Genomic DNA, 17231 nt, shown 5'->3' with positions numbered 1-17231 from the left:
CTTCCACCAATTAAAGGAAAACCCTTCTATTCTGCTTATATCTACCTTACTTTCTCTCACCTTTGTTAGGATACATTTCTCCCCTGGCAGTCAACAAAATATTACAAATACACAAAACACACAAATAGCAGTGGTTACCTGACATCCATTAGGTTTGGCTACGGCACAGATGATGCTCTCTGTGATTATAGTCTTGTAGTAGCATCTGCACTGATTGTTTCCCACTATTGATGTGTTGACCTGCCGTAGGATGTTTGTGGAAGTACCTGGAGAGATTTTAAAGATGAGAATAATTAATTTAAGTAATTAAGATTAATGTATAAAATAAAGAATAAGACAAAGCCAGTTTAACAGATCACAACTGTAGGCACCATGGCACATTTAAGTTCTTGTAATGAAAAACAAACTGCAATGTTTCTCCTTAATTGTACAATATATGAACTTACCGTAGGGCCAACCAGTGACCCAGTTGTTAGTCCCAGTGTGGAAAGTGCTGTTTTCTGAGGCCAAGCATACTGGTCTTATGTAGTCAGTAAAATTCACAGAGGCCGACAGCTTCAGCAGAGCGATGTTCTTTGAAAAGCTGCGTAAAGGGTGGAGAACCGTCTCAGCAACTCCCCGTGACACTTCATTGTTGTTTGGAGCTGTCCGGTTGTGGCGGCCCAGATGAACTGTTAAGTTCCGAGCCCTCGAGGACAAAAAATGAAAGAGTAATTTTTTTGGTTTCTGCTGTTGATAATGAGCCTAGTATCAACTGAATACCAGTGAATTTAAGTGGTAATACTGTAGGCCCAATTTACAGCCTTTATTTTTCTGTACTTTTTTTTTCAAACGTTTTGCTTTTTTATTTTTTAGCTAGCTTTCTCTACTGCTTGTAGCTTTTGCCAGTGAAGTTCGGTGACCTTTCAACTTGGTTCAACAATTTAGGAAATACATACTGGCAACAGTAATGAGTTATAGTCCAGCACATTTTCCACAAAATGTTAAATTATTCCCGCAGGATATGGTCTGTCTATATGGACTGTATGCTGGCTGAGATATGATCACAATGTGAAAACTTGCATATTATGTATCATTGCCAAAGGTCCAGATCTTGCACTCAGTTAATCTGTTTCTTACCAAATAAATTTAAATCAGTAGATTGTGTTTGATTAAAACTGGATCTTCTTGTCTTTTCCGGTTGTGCATGTTAGTGCTGTGCACTGCTTTTGGTTGTAGATACATAAACATACTGTACTGGTGTGTCACAGTTGGAATGTGGATGGTGGAGCTGCTTGCTGTGCACAGGAGCCATAATTATTAGCTACAACTATGTTGACAGGTCACCTGAAGAAACGTGTTGGATGGGTTTTGTCAAATACATCAAAAGTGCGTTTTCACTTCCTTGAGAAAAGAATTGAAAGAGACAACACTGCTGGCCTGTATATGTGAATTAGATTTTCTCAAAGGAAAAATGTTCTTACTTCAATAAAACCCAGATGATTCTTTACTAAGATAAAGCAATCATCTATATACCAGTCTGTGTTACTCTAGCATGTCCTGCTGCCAACAAACCAAAGTTTATAAACGACATCTTACTACAGTAAGTCCTCACCCTGTTATGCAGTAAGCAGCTGTCAGCACCCACTGGTCGTTAATCAGTGACCCCACACAGATGTATTTACCATCTTCTCTCAATTCGGCCTGCCAGGGCCAACTTCCTGGGGAGGCATCTCCACCTCCCAAATTCCAGTGTTTTTGGGAGCTTTGCCGCAGTCTGACAGAAGAGACGAGATGAGAATTAAACATTATATGGGACTTCAGTTACACAGTGGCTCTGTCAGTGCCTATTGAAATGAAAAAAAAAAAAAAGTCCATGTTCACATGGGGTTATTATTATTTATTGTTGCCACAAATGATCACTAAACCAGCTGATTATTGCTTTGTTCATCTGGAAGCTGATCTATAAACATGAAATATATTAGGGTCAGTTCTGTTTATATGATACATTCTCTATAGATGCCTGAGGGAAACAAAACCTGAAACTTGAAGAGATTGTAACGTTTGGGATGCTTACCCTGTGACTGACAACCTGAAGTTTAGAACAGAGAGAAAAATATGTTAAGCAAACACAGACAGAATATGTTTGATAAATTCAAAATTGTTCCCAGCAAATGTACAAAAGAACTAAGGTCCAATGAGAATGTAGCACAGTTACACAGAGGAACACTCAGAGAAAATGCAAATACAATGGGAAAAAACTTTTCTCCAACATGAACAAGTGTAAAATTTTAACACTGTAGCTCAGTCGACAAAATACTAATGACATTTGAAGCATTTGGTCAGACTTTATGAACATTACCATATAATGACCCAAAGGATGTTCATATTTTCCTAATACTGAATGTTCCAAAGAAAACAGGCATTGTTTTTGATGTCTCATAAGGTTATGTAAAGGGTTGATGGGGAACGATTTAACTGTGGTGTAATATATTTATATGCCAATTGGGCCCTTTCACAGTAACTAGATGGATAAATTTTACCAAGTTTATTTACTTTTACTCGTGCAGTTGTCAACCCAAATGCAGACAAGTCCAGAGAACTGTCTTGTTCTCCTTCCTTTCTTGACATGAGCCAAATAATGAGAAAAATCTGCAACAGTCTAAAGAAAAACCATCTTTCTTACCTTTGGATAAGAGAATGATCACCACAGTGAAGCCACACAGAAACTGGTGGAGAGCCATGTTAACAGTGACTCCTTCACTTTGTCCTCAGAGTATTAAATGTATATCACCCACAGTTACATACCATCTATCAATCCATACGTCACTGAACTCTTCACATGACATTAATACAATTCTTCATGAGCTTCTTTTAGGGACATGCATGCAGTCAAACATGTTTTTTCTTGATACCTGTGGTCTTCTGAAGCATCCGTGTAGTTGCACAACAATAAGGTATGGCAGTTTATTAGGTAACTATAGCCAACACTAATGCACTTTTATACAACAGTCCTGCAGTAAGTGAATGTTAAGTGAAATTTTCCCCCACCAGCAGTAACTGAATCAGTTTTTCATTACTTTTCAAAGACTGAAAAGACAGCTGCTTATCAAGTTGCTTCGCTCTTGTACAGTGGGTACCAGTAGCAACATCATGGCCTTTGGATAGATATTGGTTTTATGAGCTTCACATCCTAAACTAAAACACAACTTTGGTGATGTAACCATGTAACCACAAATGCAGATGATGGTATTGTGGTAAATGCTAAATCATAGTGTAACAGAATCACTAGCAGGGAGGACTTGTGTTGTCAGTGAACTGAACTGTGAGTTAACAGTCATGATCTGCTCCTGTGCAACTTTCTGGACTTTAGATTCTCTCTGAGAATGAACCACTGAGGTTTGAGCTCCAGGTGACTTATGTTGTGTTTGTATGGGAAACAATGGACTGTATAGACTATGATCCAAGTTTGAACAACTCTGAGGGGTGGAGAAACAATATTGCAACACATTTTCCTCTGCTGGGTTTGTTTTATGTGATTGACAGTCAGAAATGTTTGTTAAATGTTTCTTGCTCTGCAGCATGTGGAGACTTAAAGTAAGCAGTGGTGCATGTTGTGTTTTAGAGTTTATAGAGTGTGTCCAGTGTGGTTGGACCCCGTAACTTTGAATTCTTATACTGAGAAAGTTCACTGTTAGAAATGTGACACCAATCTCATCAATAAAAGGTGACTTTACCGGTTAGCATTAAATTTGCGCCAGTGATGTTTCCTCCTTCCTCAGCCACCATTTTCATTTTTCACTGCGTAGCCAAGATGGGGACCATTGAGGGGAAGAAGCGCCTATTGTTCCACACTGCAATATTCTGGCATTTATAGTGAACTGCATGTTGCCATACTTATCAGTATGAATGTACTTGTGCACTCAGCATAGCGTGAGTATGAAATAATGTGAATTGAGACCAAAAACACTCAGATGCACACACTGTTAGCAGCCTGCCCAGTACCAAACTTTATACATATATTGATAGAATACAAATTTAAAACTGACAATTCAACACAGTTTTTTATTTGAAGTCAAGTTAGTCAAACAATCCCATTTGTAATTAAGTTAGATCACAATTTATTAGAAAAACAGAAAATACTCTGCTACAACTTAATTTCAGATAAGTGGAAGAAAATGGTTGGATGGATGGACAGACTCTACAATACAAATGTTTTTGTGCTGTTATCATACAGAGAGGACTCATTACCAAACAGTCAACGAGACATTTGGGAACAAGAATCTTAAACCGTTCGTTTCACATTTTCATTTTAGGCATCACCAGCCAGTACAAAGAGAGAGAGAACAAGAGCACAGAGTGAGGTGAAGTGAGAGAAGTGGATCACATTTTCACCACCGTCAAATACACTGTCACCGCCCTTATTGTCACTAGTGGTGGTGGTGATGGCGGTAGTTGTGGCTGTATTGGTGAGAGTGGTGTCGGTGATAGTAGTATTGGCTGCGTTGGTGGTAGTGGTGGTCTCAGTGGTAGTGGCTGTGTTGGTGGGAGCAGTTGTGTAGGTGGTAGTGGTGGTTGTAGCAGGTGGTGATGTTGAACAGGTGAAGTTTAGGTCGCTGTCAACTCCAGGGGACTTGAACGTAACAAAGCCAGCTCTGTTGGTGCCAATGTTTTTTCTGATCCATTCCTCGTACTTGGACACACGGGTGTAAACTCCAGGAATATTAGGCACGGCGCAGCCTTCACCAAAACTCACAACTCCACTCTGGACCCAACTGTCATCAAGTTTGGTCACCAGTGGGCCCCCTGAGTCTCCCTGTGGAAAGAAGTTGTTGAGACAGACAGAGGTTATCATTTAGAGCTGCCTCAGAAGCATCCACCCTGCTGATGCATGAATCCTGTAATGCTGTTTGGTAACACTCGTCAAAGTTTCATGTCATTCGAACATAGTAAGTACAATCTTCGTTCATGGTGTTACGTTGCTGCTTGAAATTTTAGCTGAAGTAAAAGGTCTTGCAAGGAAAAAGTAACAGATACATGGAATAAGCATATCCAAAAACAATATTTTCAGTGACAAAATAACTGGGACAAACCATGAGAGGTTTTCTAATTTGGTTATGTAGCAGTAGGCAAACTACACCAAATGTACTGATGCACTGATAAAACTAGATTTCAAACAAATTACAAGTTACAGATTACAGTTTGAGTATTTGCAAAATTTTACAACTTTTACACGGAGATCATATTTTATTAGTGTTAAGACCGTTGTACCTTTTACACAGAACAGTGAGATGGAAAAAAAGTGCAAGATACCCACCTTGAACAGGCTGTATAAAAGGGGTTACGGACACACTGGTAGAAATGTGCATGACTTCCAGGTCCATGTAATTCCATGTAATTTTGCACATTTTAGGAATGTTAAGTATGATTTTTATTGTTGTTGTTTTTGCAACAGATAAACATGTAAAATCTGTCTTGTAGCTGAAACTGGAAAGGGAAGTACATTTTTTCAGGATGCTCCTCTGTGTATATCTTAACCTGCTTTCTCTTACCTCTCCGTTAGGATACTTTTGTCCCCCTGGTGGTCAACAAACATTACAAATACACAAAATACACAAATACACAAGTAGTGTTGGTCACCTGGCATGAATCTTTGCCTCCAGCTTTGAGCCCAGCACAGATCATGTTCTCTGTGATGAAATATTTCTTGTGATAGCACTGGCACTCGTTGTTTCCCACTATTGGTACTTTAACCTCCTGTAGGATGTCTGGGAAAGTGGAACCTAGTTGGAGAGATTTCAAAGATATGATTAATCAATTCAGTTAATTAAAATTAGATTATTGTTTAGAATAAAACAATAATCAAACCAGCATTTGACCTGACTCAAGCCCCTTTAACAGATCACATCTGAAGGTGTCGTGGCACTTAGAAATACTTTTTATGAAAAACAAACTGCAAAGTTTCTCTTTGTACAATCTGTGAACTTACCATCAGGCAAAGTAACACCCCCAACCAGTGACCCAGCTGTTAGTCCCAGTGTGGAAAGTGCTGTTTGCTGAGGCCAAGCATACTGGTCTTATGTAGTCAGTAAAATTCACAGAGGCCGACAGCTTCAGCAGAGCTATGTCGTTGTTGTTGCTCAGGAAGTCATATAAAGGGTGGAGAATGATCTTAGTGACTCCTCGTGACACTTCATTGTTGTTTGGACCTGACTGGCTGTGGCGGCCCAGATAAACTGTTACACTTGGAGACCTTGAAGACAAAATAAAATACCATAGATGAGTAGCCTTTATTTTTCCTTATTTCTGGCAAACTGTTTTCTCTTTTTACATTTTAGCTAGCCTATTGCCAACAACCCAAAAACACACAGTTTGTAAAGGAGAACTTGCTAGAGTAAGTCCTCACCCTCTTACACAGTGAGCAGCTGTCAGCACCCACTGGTTGTTAATCAGTGACCCCCCCACAGAAGTGCTCATTGTCTTCAATCAAAGTGACCTGCCAGGGCCAACTTCCTGGGGGCGCATCCTGACCTCCAACGATTCTGGTATTTGTGGGAGCTTTGCCGCAATCTGACAGAAGAGACAAGAGTTAAACATGGTTCTTACACCTCAGTTAGACAATAGGTATGTCAGTGTGTTTGAAAATGATCCTTTTCTTTTTTTTTACCACCCATATAGTCAGGGTATGGTTAAGTTTATGCCACTAAAAACAAACTACATTAATTACTGTGTGGACAGTGTTACCAGCACAAGACTGATCCGTGTATTCCCCAACCAGAAACTGTGAATGATGCATGACGTGCGGAATTTAATCAAAGCTTGTGATACAGCCGCTTACAGCACAGCTAGGAGGGAGTTAAAGAGGGGTATCAGACATGCCAAATTCAACTTCACCCAGTGAGTCGGTTCCCACTTCACCAACTCATCCAACCCGTCAGGTATGGGACAGAGTCCGTGTGCTTACGGATTACAAAGGAACATCTTCCCCCAACAGCAGCACTGCTCTGGCTGAGGACTTGAACCTGTTCTACACCTGGTTCAACAGGAACAACACAGACCAGGTGATGCAGCCCTTTCCCACTAACGGCCCTGCCCCCATCCTGAGCCCCCATGAAGTCCGATGCTGCCTTCGGAGGATCAACCCCAGGAAAGCGCCTGACCCTGATGGAGTCCTGGGCCGAGTACTCAGAGGCTGCGCTGACGAACTCACAGACGTGTTCACTCACATCTTCAACCTCTATATAGACCTCTATAGACCTGTGGCACTCATCCCTCTACCTGCCAAATGCCTGGAGAGACTGGTGTTGAGACACATCAGGAGGATCACACCAGCCTCATTCGACCCACATCAATTCGCCTATAGGGAGAACAGATCAACAGAGGATACCACATCTCTTGTTTTGCACACCGTGTTGGGGAACCTTGAGCACAGGAGTGCATATGCAAGGATGCTTTTCATTGACTATAGCTACGCCTTCAATACAATCCTCCCAAATAAACTCACACTCAGGAACTACAGGACCTTGGTCTCACTTACCCACTCTGTAACTGGGTTTTGGACTTCTTGACCACACGCACTCAATGTGTAAGACTGGGCAAATATGTCTATGTTATTGCAGTAAATCAACACTGTCACTAAGGCGGCAAGAAGGTTCTAAAGACTCTAAATTGCCCGTAGGTGTGAATGTGAGTGTGATTGGTTGTTTGTCTGTATGTGTTGGTCCTGCGATTGACTAGTGATCCGTACAGGGTGTACCCCTCCTCTCGCCCATTGACAGCTGGGATAGGCTCCAGCCCCCCTGTGACCCTTAACGGATAAGCAGTATAGATAACGGATGGATAGATGATTTACAAGCATGAAATGTATAAGGTCAATGCTGTTTATATAATCCATTTCTATAGATGACTGAAGGAAACAAAACCTGAAACTTGAAGAGACTGTAAAGTTGCACTTGGATGCTTACCCTGTGACTGACAACCTGGAATTTAGAACACAGAGAAAAATAAATTAAGTAAACACAGACAGAATATGCTTAATAAGTTTTTAAATTGTCCTAGTATTTCTTCAATGACACATCTGCACTTCAAACTCTGACTCAAATTCACATCACATCACCTGATGATTTATTTTTGACATTACTGTTACGTCTTCTTTTTCAAAATATTTACTGCTCAAAATTGTTCTCAGCAAATGCACAAAAGAAATGAGGTCCAGTGAGCATTCCTCAGTGTAACTGTCCAGTGTATCACAGTTATACAGAGGGACACTCAGAGAAAATCCAAATACAAGCACTCTATAGTAATACTTAAGTCACTGTTTTAATGACAATATAATATCAGTCACTCTGCTTTCACTTAGTAAATATTTGATGAAATATTTGCTCTGTAATTTTAAGGGCAAATTACTTTTTGTACTTTTACTCGTGCAGTTGTCCACCCAAATGCAGACAAGTCAGAGAACAGTCTTGTTCTCCTTCCTCTCTCGATATGAGCCAAATAATGAGAAAAATCTGCAACATCAAACAACAACAAAACATCTTTTTTACCTTTGGATAAGAGAATGATCACCACAGTGAAGCCACACAGAAACTGACTGAGCGCCATGTTAACAGTGACTCCCTTACTTTCTTCTCAACAGTAAATGCATCATACTTACGTTCAGCTCCACCCACAGTGTCATTCCATCTATCAAACCATCCTCATACTTTCATACCTGCTCACAGAATGTACCTAAAGTTTTTAGGTAAGTTCCTTGTGAGTTTCCTATCAAGACTGTGCATCAAGTCAAACATGTTTTTCTTGATGCTTGTGGTTTTTTGCAGCTTGGACATAGCTGTGCACTAATAAGGTGCACCCACACTAATCAAACACTAAAGCAGTCTCATACAACAGTCCTGCAACATGTGACTGTTAAATAACATGAAGTGAAATTTCTCACACAAGCATGTAACAGAATCAGTTCTCACTACTTCCCAAAGACAGGAAAGATGACAGCTAATCATGTTGCTTCACTCATGTACAGTGAGTACCATTAGCAACTTCATGGCCTTTGGATAGATATTGGTTTTAAGAGATCCTATGTATCTTCGTGATTACATCATGAAATTTGGCATTGTCATTTAACAGCTGATTGCTGTTTAAGGTAAAATAGTTACACTAAGGCTTAAAGTGCAAAAACACAACTGACCTGTAAGTTCAGTCTGCACCTGGACTCTGGATTTCCTTTTTTGTTTTGTAATGAGTTTTCTTTGTCAGTCTTGTCTGAGAATGAACCGCAGAGGTTTGAGCTCCAGGTGACTCATGTTGTCTTTGTATGAGAAACAAATGAGTGTATAGACTATGATCCAAGTTTGAACAACTCTTGAGGGGTGGAGAAATAATATGTCAGCAGCTTCTTTCTTCTGCTAAGTTATAGGTAACTTATCACACTGTTTTTAATACCTGCACTTGGTATGTGATTGACAGAAACCCAGTTTTGCAGTTGCCAACCAGCAGCGCTCAATGGTGTTTTCTCTTATTTTGGCTGATCAGCTCTTCCCTGGACTGTGGGTGGCCTGAAATCACCCTCTAATTTAATAGTGTGAGAAATCTATGCTCTACTGTAGTACCATTTGAACTTTCCATTTGTTTTTACGCTGTGCTTTTCCATTGCCCACATTTTCATTTTCCACTACATATGCAAGATGGCGACCATTGAGGGGAAGAATTGTCCATCGTTTGTTGCCATACTTGTCAGTGTTAATGTTCTTATGCACTCAAAACAGTAAGTGTGAGTATGAAATAATGTGAATTGAGACAAAAAAGCACAGATAAACTCACTGTAAGCAGCCTGCCCAGTACCAAACTTTATTCATATATTAATGGAATACAGATTTATAAATGACAATTCAACAGTTTTATGTGAAGATGAATTAGTCAAACACTCCCATTTGTGATTAGATTACATTACGATTTAATTATAAAAACAGAAAATACTGCCACCACAACCAAACCTCAGAAGTGGAAGAACATGGTTAGATGGATGAATATTCCACAATAAAAATGTTTTTGTGCTTTTATCATATGAAGAGGACTCATTATCAAACAGGAACAAGAATCTTAAACCGTTCATTGTTTCACATTTTCATGTCAGGCGTCACCAGCCAGTACAAAGAGAGAGAGAACAAGAGCACAGAGTGAGGTGAAGTGAGAGAAGTGGATCACATTTTCACCACCGTCAAATACACTGTCACCATCCTTATCATCACTAGTGGTGGTGGCAATGGTATTAGTGGCTGTGGTGGTGGGTGGTGATGTTGAACAGGTATAGTTTAGGTCACTGTCAACTCCAGGGGAGGTGTAGGTAACAAAGCCTGGTCTGTTGCTGCCGGTGATGTTGCTGATCCATTCCTCGTACTCAGACACACGGGCGTAACCTGAAGGAAAGTTGGGCTGGGCACAGCCTTCATAAGTAAAACTTGCAATTCCACCCTGGACCCAGCTATCATCACGTTTGGTCACCATTGGTCCCCCTGAGTCTCCCTGTGGAAATAAATTAATGATAGTTGTTGAGACAGACAGAGGTTATCGTTTAGAGCTGCCTCAGAAGCGTCCACCCTGTTGACGCTGTCTGGTAAGAGCTTAGGTATGAGCTTAGTGTGTAGGTTTTCTACTTTAGTGAATGTAGGATGGACTGATGCACTGACTGACTCCCCACCAAATATGTGCACCTGAGTCTTCCACAGATTTAGGGAGAACCCTGCTATTCATATCTTTCCCTGCTTTCTCTTAACGCTGTTAGGATACATTTCTTCCTTGACAGTCAACAAAGCATTACAAATACACAAATAGTGGTGGTTACCTGACATGCACCTTTCCCTCCGGCTTTGGGCCCAAGACAGATCACGTTCTTTGTGATGATAGTCCCGTAGTAACATTGGCACTCATTGTTTCCCACTACAGGTACTTCTACCTCCTGTAGGATGTCTGGGAAAGTGGTACCTAATTGGGGAGATTTCACATACATAAATGAATTCAATTAATTGAGATAAATGTACAAAATAAAACAGCAATAACAAAATCAGCATTTGACTTAAAGGCAGAGCAAGATGGCGGACTCGAGTGTGTCCACATTTTCAAAATTTAAACACAACAAGTGTAATATAAAACGTCATCAAAGGAACAATGTTCACACAAACACAGCTTCTACAACACAGTGGAGTAAAAACTAGTGTGGTTTAGTTTTTCCAGAACAGTGAGCGAAGACAGGCCTGTAGATTTGTGTCTTAGCTAACAAGGGAGGTAGCTGGCATAGCACTTCAAATTATGCATCAGTCCCACAGTGATAGTAACTGTTTTCCAGAACTTTGTGTCTATAAAAGCCTTTGCAAACAGTGTATGGACAAACTTGACAATACAGAGCAAACGATGGAGCACTTAGGTTGGTTGTTATGTCCGTTTCCTCTTGGGGTATTTGTCTGTCATTACCCCATCTCTGTTCTGTGGTGTTCTGCTCCCACTGCCCCCTTGATACCCTCCCACCTCCTGAGCATGAGCACAAATGCCATGATTGGCTGGAATCATTCATTTATATCCCAATTCTAGAGTCAGGGCTGTGTAGAGACACTAGAGGTTTTTTCAAAACACACCCAGAAGGGGCAGCTAGTGGACAGCATTAAATGACTGCATTTTTCTCTTTGTACAATCTGTGAACTTACCATTAGACTTGGTATCACCCCAACCAGTGATCCAGCTGTTAGTCCCAGTGTGGAAAGTGCTGTCTGCTGAGGCCAAGCATACTGGTCTTATGTAGTCAGTGAAATTCACGGCCAATATCCTGGCGGTGCGTCCGCACCTCCCACGATTCTGGTGTTTGTGGGAGCTTTGCCACATTCTGACAGAAGAGACGAGATGAAAGTTAAACATGGAGTATGTATAACAGGTTCTCACACCTCAGTCACACAGTAGATCCATCACTGCCTTTGGAAATGATCCATTATTTTGTGTTTTTACCTCCCATATAGTTAAGTATGGTTAAGTTGATTGCTTACCCTGTGACTGACAACCTGGAATTTGGAACAGAGAGAAAAACTAGTTGAGCAAAGACAGACAGACAGAATATGTCAAAGTTTAACAGATTGTCTCAATATTTTTCCAATGACACATCTGCACCTCAGCCAAACTCTGACTCAAATTCACATCTAATTTAGATGACCCGATGATTTATTTTTAACATTACTGTCACATCTTTACCTCAGCATGCCTCGTCAGATTATTTACTGCTCAAAATTGTTCTCAGCAAATGCACAAAAGAACTGAGGTGCAGTGAGCATTCCTCAGTGTAACTGTCCAGTGTAGCACAGTTACACAGAGGAACACTGAGAAAATCCAAGTGCAAATACACTTAGAAAAAAATCTCTTCAACATGAACAGGTTTAACATTTTAACACAAATCTTCACGCAGTTGCCTAAATTCTGATGAAACTTTCCAACATTTGGTCAGAATTTCTAAACATTACCATAAAAGCAACAATGATCAAAAAGATGTTGATGTAAAAACTCTGAATTATTCAGTTCTGTACTCTACTGATGTTCCACTTTAATGTGAAAACATACCGAAATCATCACTGTCGTCCTTTAATTTGCTGTCCTTTAATGTTTAGAATAGAGAAGGAGAAAAAACTTTTTTTATTTTAGCAGCAAAATTCAAGATCCACCTATAATTCTACTACTTTGACCCACTGGAGGATTTTCCACTTTGTGTTTATGCTTCGATCCTCTTTCCCCATTGGACCCTTTTAATCATTTTGAACATCCCTGAACTGCAGAGTGAGTGGCTGCTGCAATGTATTCATATACCACTCAGGCCCTTTAACAGTAACCAGATGGATAAATGTTACCAAATCTTCAAAGAGCAACTTTTTGTATTTTTACTTGTGTATTTTTCAGCCCAAATGCAGCCAAGTCAGAGAACAGTCTTGTTCTCCTTCCTTTCTTGATATGAGCCAAATAATGAGAAAAATCTGTAACACTGTAAAGAAAACCATCTTTCTTACCTTTGGATAAGAGAATGATCACCACAGTGGTGGAGACACACAGAAACTGACAGAGAGCCATGTTAACAGTGACTCCTTCACACACAAGCTATCCATGAGCTTTGTGCTGTGAACAAACATCAAGTCAAACATGTTTTTCTTGATGCCTGTGGTTCTCTGCAGCTTGGATGTGGCTGCACACGAATTAGGTGACACATGTATTCTTTGTATGAGAATCAACCTAAATGTTTATATATATATATATATATATATATATATATATATATATATATATATATATATATATATATATATATGTATAAAATATGTTTTTATAGGATTGTTGACTTTGTAGTTGCCAAACAGCAGTCAAATGTTTCAGGCTCTGTAGGATGTGCAGACTTAAAGTAAAAAGTGACCATTGTGGAAATGTCATCAGTTAGTGTGGGATTGCAGGAGTTGTTGTTTTCATTGTTAAACAACTACTGCTTGTTATTTGTAGGTTAGCATTAAATTGGTGCCAATGATGTTTCCTTTTTCCTCGGCCACCATTTTCATTTTCCACTGTGTGGAAGAAGTGTCTATCATTCTACACTCCACTTTTGACCATTTTGAGTGCAACATCCCAGCATTTGTAGTGAACTGCATGTTAGTCATACTCACCAGAATGTACTTGTGCACTCAACATAGGAAGTGTGAGTATAAAATTATGTGAATTGTGACCAAAAAAAGCACAGGAACTGCCCAGTACCAAACTTTATTCATATATTAATAGATGACAGATTTAAAACTGATAATTCAACAGTTTTATTAGTCAAACAATCCCATTTGTGATTAGATGACATCAAAATTTTATTAGAAAGACAGAAAATACTCTGCTGCCACCACAACTTAACCTCAGATAGGTGGGAGAAAATGGTTATATGGATGAATATTCTACAATAAAAATGTTTTTGTGCTGTTATCATATGAAGGACTCATTATCGAACAGTGAACAAGACATCTGGGAACAGGAATCTTAAACCATTCATCATTCAACATCGTTTCACATTTTCATGTCAGGCGTCACCACCCAGTACAAAGAGAGAGAGAACAAGAGCACAGAGTGAGGTGAAGTGAGAGAAGTGGATCACTTTTTCACCACCGTCAAATACACTGTCACCATCCTTATCATCACTAGTGGTGGTGGTGGTGGCAGTTGTGTTGGGGTAAGTGGCTGTGGTGATGGTGATGGGAGGTGATGTTGAAAGGGTGGCATTTAGGTTGCTGTCAACTCCAGGGGAGGTGTAGGTAACAAAGCCTGGTCTGTTGCTGCCGGTGACGTTGCTGATCCATTCCTCGTAGTAGGACACACGGGTGAAACCAGTAGTACTCAATGCACAGCCTTGATGAAAACTTGCTGCTCCAATCTGGACCCAGCTGTCATTGACTTTGATCACCAGTGGCGCCCCTGAGTCTCCCTGTGGAAAGAAAGCAATGATAGTTGTTGACATAGATAGATAGTTATCATTTAGATCTACCTCAGTAGTGTCCACCCTGACACATTAATCCTGCACTGTTGTTTGGTGACGCTTGTTAAAGTCTGAACACCTTGGAAATGAACATTATTTGTGGGAGGTATACTTATTTATGTCTCACCATGAGCTTGGTGAAATAAATTGACGTTAGCTTAATCATGTACATTCAATCTGTGGATAGCTCTGTAATAGCACAAACACTTAGCCTGACATCAAAAGGGGGGGAGGAGTTTTTAGGTCATACATTTATATGGACACAAGGTGTAGCTTGTTAGCTACCAAGCTAACCACCAATAGATTCAAGGATGTAGATACTTTTTGGCCAAAGTTACAGTGTGTCAATGTTAGCATTAGGAGTGTTAGTTAGAAAAATACCTCACCACAATCATTAAATGTTTTATGTTAAATACAAAATACAAAAACAAACCAAAAAAAAAACAAAAAAAAACAAAAAAAAAAAAACGACTCAATGACTTTCATTGAGGATCATTTCTCCATACATAAAATGACACAAAGCCTAGTTAAACAAGGCACTAAATCTTACTCTGCTTTCTCTCATTGTTAGGATACATTTCTCCCCTGGCAGTCAACAAAACATTGCAAATACGCAAAATACACAAATAGCAGTGGTTACCAGGCATGGAGCTATCCCTCCGGATTTGGGTCCAGCACAGATTATCCCCTCTGTGATGAAAGGCCCATAGATTAATGCACACTCATCGTTTCCCACTATTTGTACTCTAACCTCCTGTAGGATGTCTGGGAAACCAGTACCTAATTGGAGAGATTTCAACAGTAGGATTAATTGATTTAAATATTTATAAGATTAACATACGAAACAACAGTAACAAAACCAGCATTTGATTTGCCTCAAGCCATTTCGTGGCATATTGAAGTACCTGTCATGAAAAACAAACTGCAAAGTTTCTCTTTGTACAATCTGTGAACTTACCATTAGGCAAAGTAACACCCCAACCAGTGACCCAGCTGTTAGTCCCAGTGTGGAAAGTGCTGTCTGCTGAGGCCAAGCATACTGGTCTTATGTAGTCAGTAAAATTCACAGAGGCCGACAGCTCCAGCAGAGCGATGTCGTTGAATATGAATCCGAATGAAGGGTGGAGAATGATCTGAGAGACACCCAGTGACACTTCATCGTTGCTTGGACCTGACTGGCTGTGGCGGCCCAGAATGACCGTTATGTTTGGAGACCTTGAAGACCAAGAAATGATTTTTTGGTTACTGTTGTTGATAGTGAGCTTTGTATCAACTGAATATCAGATAATTTAAGTAACTGTTAATACCCATTCACAAACTTGCTTTCCTTTTACTTTTTAGCTAGCCTGGTCCCAACGAAGAAGGAGAACTTGCTACAGTAAGTCCTCACCCTTTTATGCAGGAAGAACTTGTCAGCACCCACTGGTCGTTAATCAGTGACCCCCCACAGAGGTCTCCATTGTCTTTGATTAAAATCACCTGCCAGGGCCAACTTCCTGGGGGCGCATTCTGACCTCCCACAATTCTGGTGTTTCTGGGAGCTTTGCCACATTCTGACAAAAGAGACGAGAATTAAACATGGAGTATATGGAACATGTTCTTACACCTCAGCTAGACAATAGGTCTGTCAGTGGCTTTGGAAGTGATCAGTTTCTTTGTTTTACACATGATTGCTAAACCAGCTAATTTTAGCTTTGATGTTTTGGAAGCTGATTTATAAGCATGGAAACTTATGAGGTCAATATTATTTATATAATTATCCATCTTCTATAGATGACTGAAGGAAACAAAACCTGAAACTTGAAGAGATTGTAAAGTTGCACTTGGATGCTTACCCTGTGACTGACAACCTGGAATTTAGAACAGAGAGAAAAACATTAAGCAACATAGACATACTATTTAATGGTTTAATTGTCTCAATAGCTTTTAAATGACTTAAATCTGCACCCCAGCCAAACACTGACTAAAATTAACGTCTGATTTGAATTTACTTTTGACGTTACTGTTACATCTTTACCTCAGCATGCCACAGCACAATAATTAACTGCCCCGAATTGTTCTCAACAAATACACAAAAGAAGTCAACTCTAGTGAGCATGTAGCACAGTTACATAGAGGAACACTAGGACTAAATGCAAATATGACTGGAAAAATTTGCTGCCACATGAACAAGTTTAACATTGTAACACTAGAGTTCTCTTAATTGTTCTCCTAATTAAAGGAAATTAAACCAACGGATTAGTTGGTGTAATGTACACCATTCAGGCCCTTTAACAGTAAACAGATGGATAAATGTTACCAAGTCACAGAACAGTCTTGTTCTCCTTCCTTTCTTGATATGAGCCAAATAATGAGAAAAATCTGTAACACTGTAAAGAAAACCATCTTTCTTACCTTTGGATAAGAGAATGATCACCACAGTGAAGCCACACAGAAACTGGTGGAGAGCCATGTTAACAGTGACTCCTTCACGTTATTCTCACAGCATTTAACATATTTCATTTATGCTCAGCTCCACCCACAGTTTGACACCATCTATCAATCAATCCTCATACTTTAACTGAACTTTCCACATAATTAAAATAAGTTTCTCATGAGATTCTGAGAACACACATTTAGTGAAATGCGTTTCTCTTGATCCTGCTTATCTGGTTGCTTCACTCTTGTGCAGTGGATACCATTAGCAACTTCACTGTCTTTGGATAGATATTGGTTTGGAGAGACCCGC

General features: G+C 39.8%; 1 protein-coding gene, 1 long non-coding RNA gene and 1 other non-coding gene across 3 annotated transcripts; all 3 read right to left on the bottom strand.

Annotated features, from left to right (window-relative positions):
* Positions 1-1632: 1632 nt before the first annotated feature.
* Positions 1633-2844, bottom strand: LOC108902070 (uncharacterized). The gene is made up of 3 exons (XR_007814528.1): positions 2666-2844; positions 2057-2071; positions 1633-1756 (listed from the first exon to the last, which is right to left on the bottom strand). It is a non-coding gene; the product is annotated as an uncharacterized LOC108902070 (transcript).
* Positions 2845-4024: 1180 nt separating this feature from the next.
* LOC108881884 (tryptase) lies at positions 4025-17042 on the bottom strand. The gene is made up of 6 exons (XM_051075518.1): positions 16898-17042; positions 16339-16353; positions 15894-16056; positions 15462-15718; positions 5620-5762; positions 4025-4795 (listed from the first exon to the last, which is right to left on the bottom strand). The coding sequence occupies exons 1-6, from the start codon at positions 16953-16955 to the stop codon at positions 4292-4294; spliced, it is 1140 nt and encodes a 379-aa protein (XP_050931475.1). The 5' UTR covers positions 16956-17042; the 3' UTR covers positions 4025-4291.
* LOC108902069 (uncharacterized) lies at positions 5969-8616 on the bottom strand. Its single transcript, XR_007814527.1, has 4 exons — positions 8526-8616; positions 7944-7958; positions 6386-6549; positions 5969-6232 (listed from the first exon to the last, which is right to left on the bottom strand). It is a non-coding gene; the product is annotated as an uncharacterized LOC108902069 (long non-coding RNA).
* Positions 17043-17231: the final 189 nt, after the last annotated feature.

This window comes from Lates calcarifer, linkage group LG14 (assembly GCF_001640805.2).
Source record: "Lates calcarifer isolate ASB-BC8 linkage group LG14, TLL_Latcal_v3, whole genome shotgun sequence".
NCBI lineage: Eukaryota > Metazoa > Chordata > Actinopteri > Centropomidae > Lates > Lates calcarifer.
Note: the sequence above shows the minus strand (reverse complement) of the source record. Positions and strands in the feature narration are given on the sequence as shown.

What these genes read in the sequence shown, in the direction of transcription:
- LOC108881884 (XM_051075518.1), bottom strand. Translation starts at nt 16,955, where the DNA reads ATGGCTCTCCACCAGTTTCTGTGTGGCTTCACTGTGGTGATCATTCTC. An exon ending in AGTTCTTCCTGCATAAAAGG is followed by an intron (nt 15,719 to 15,893) that starts GTGAGGACTTAC and finishes TTGGTCTTCAAG; the next exon opens with GTCTCCAAACATAACGGTCA. An exon ending in GAGGCAAAGATTCATGCCAG is followed by an intron (nt 4,796 to 5,619) that starts GTGACCAACACT and finishes TTCTTTCCACAG; the next exon opens with GGAGACTCAGGGGGCCCACT.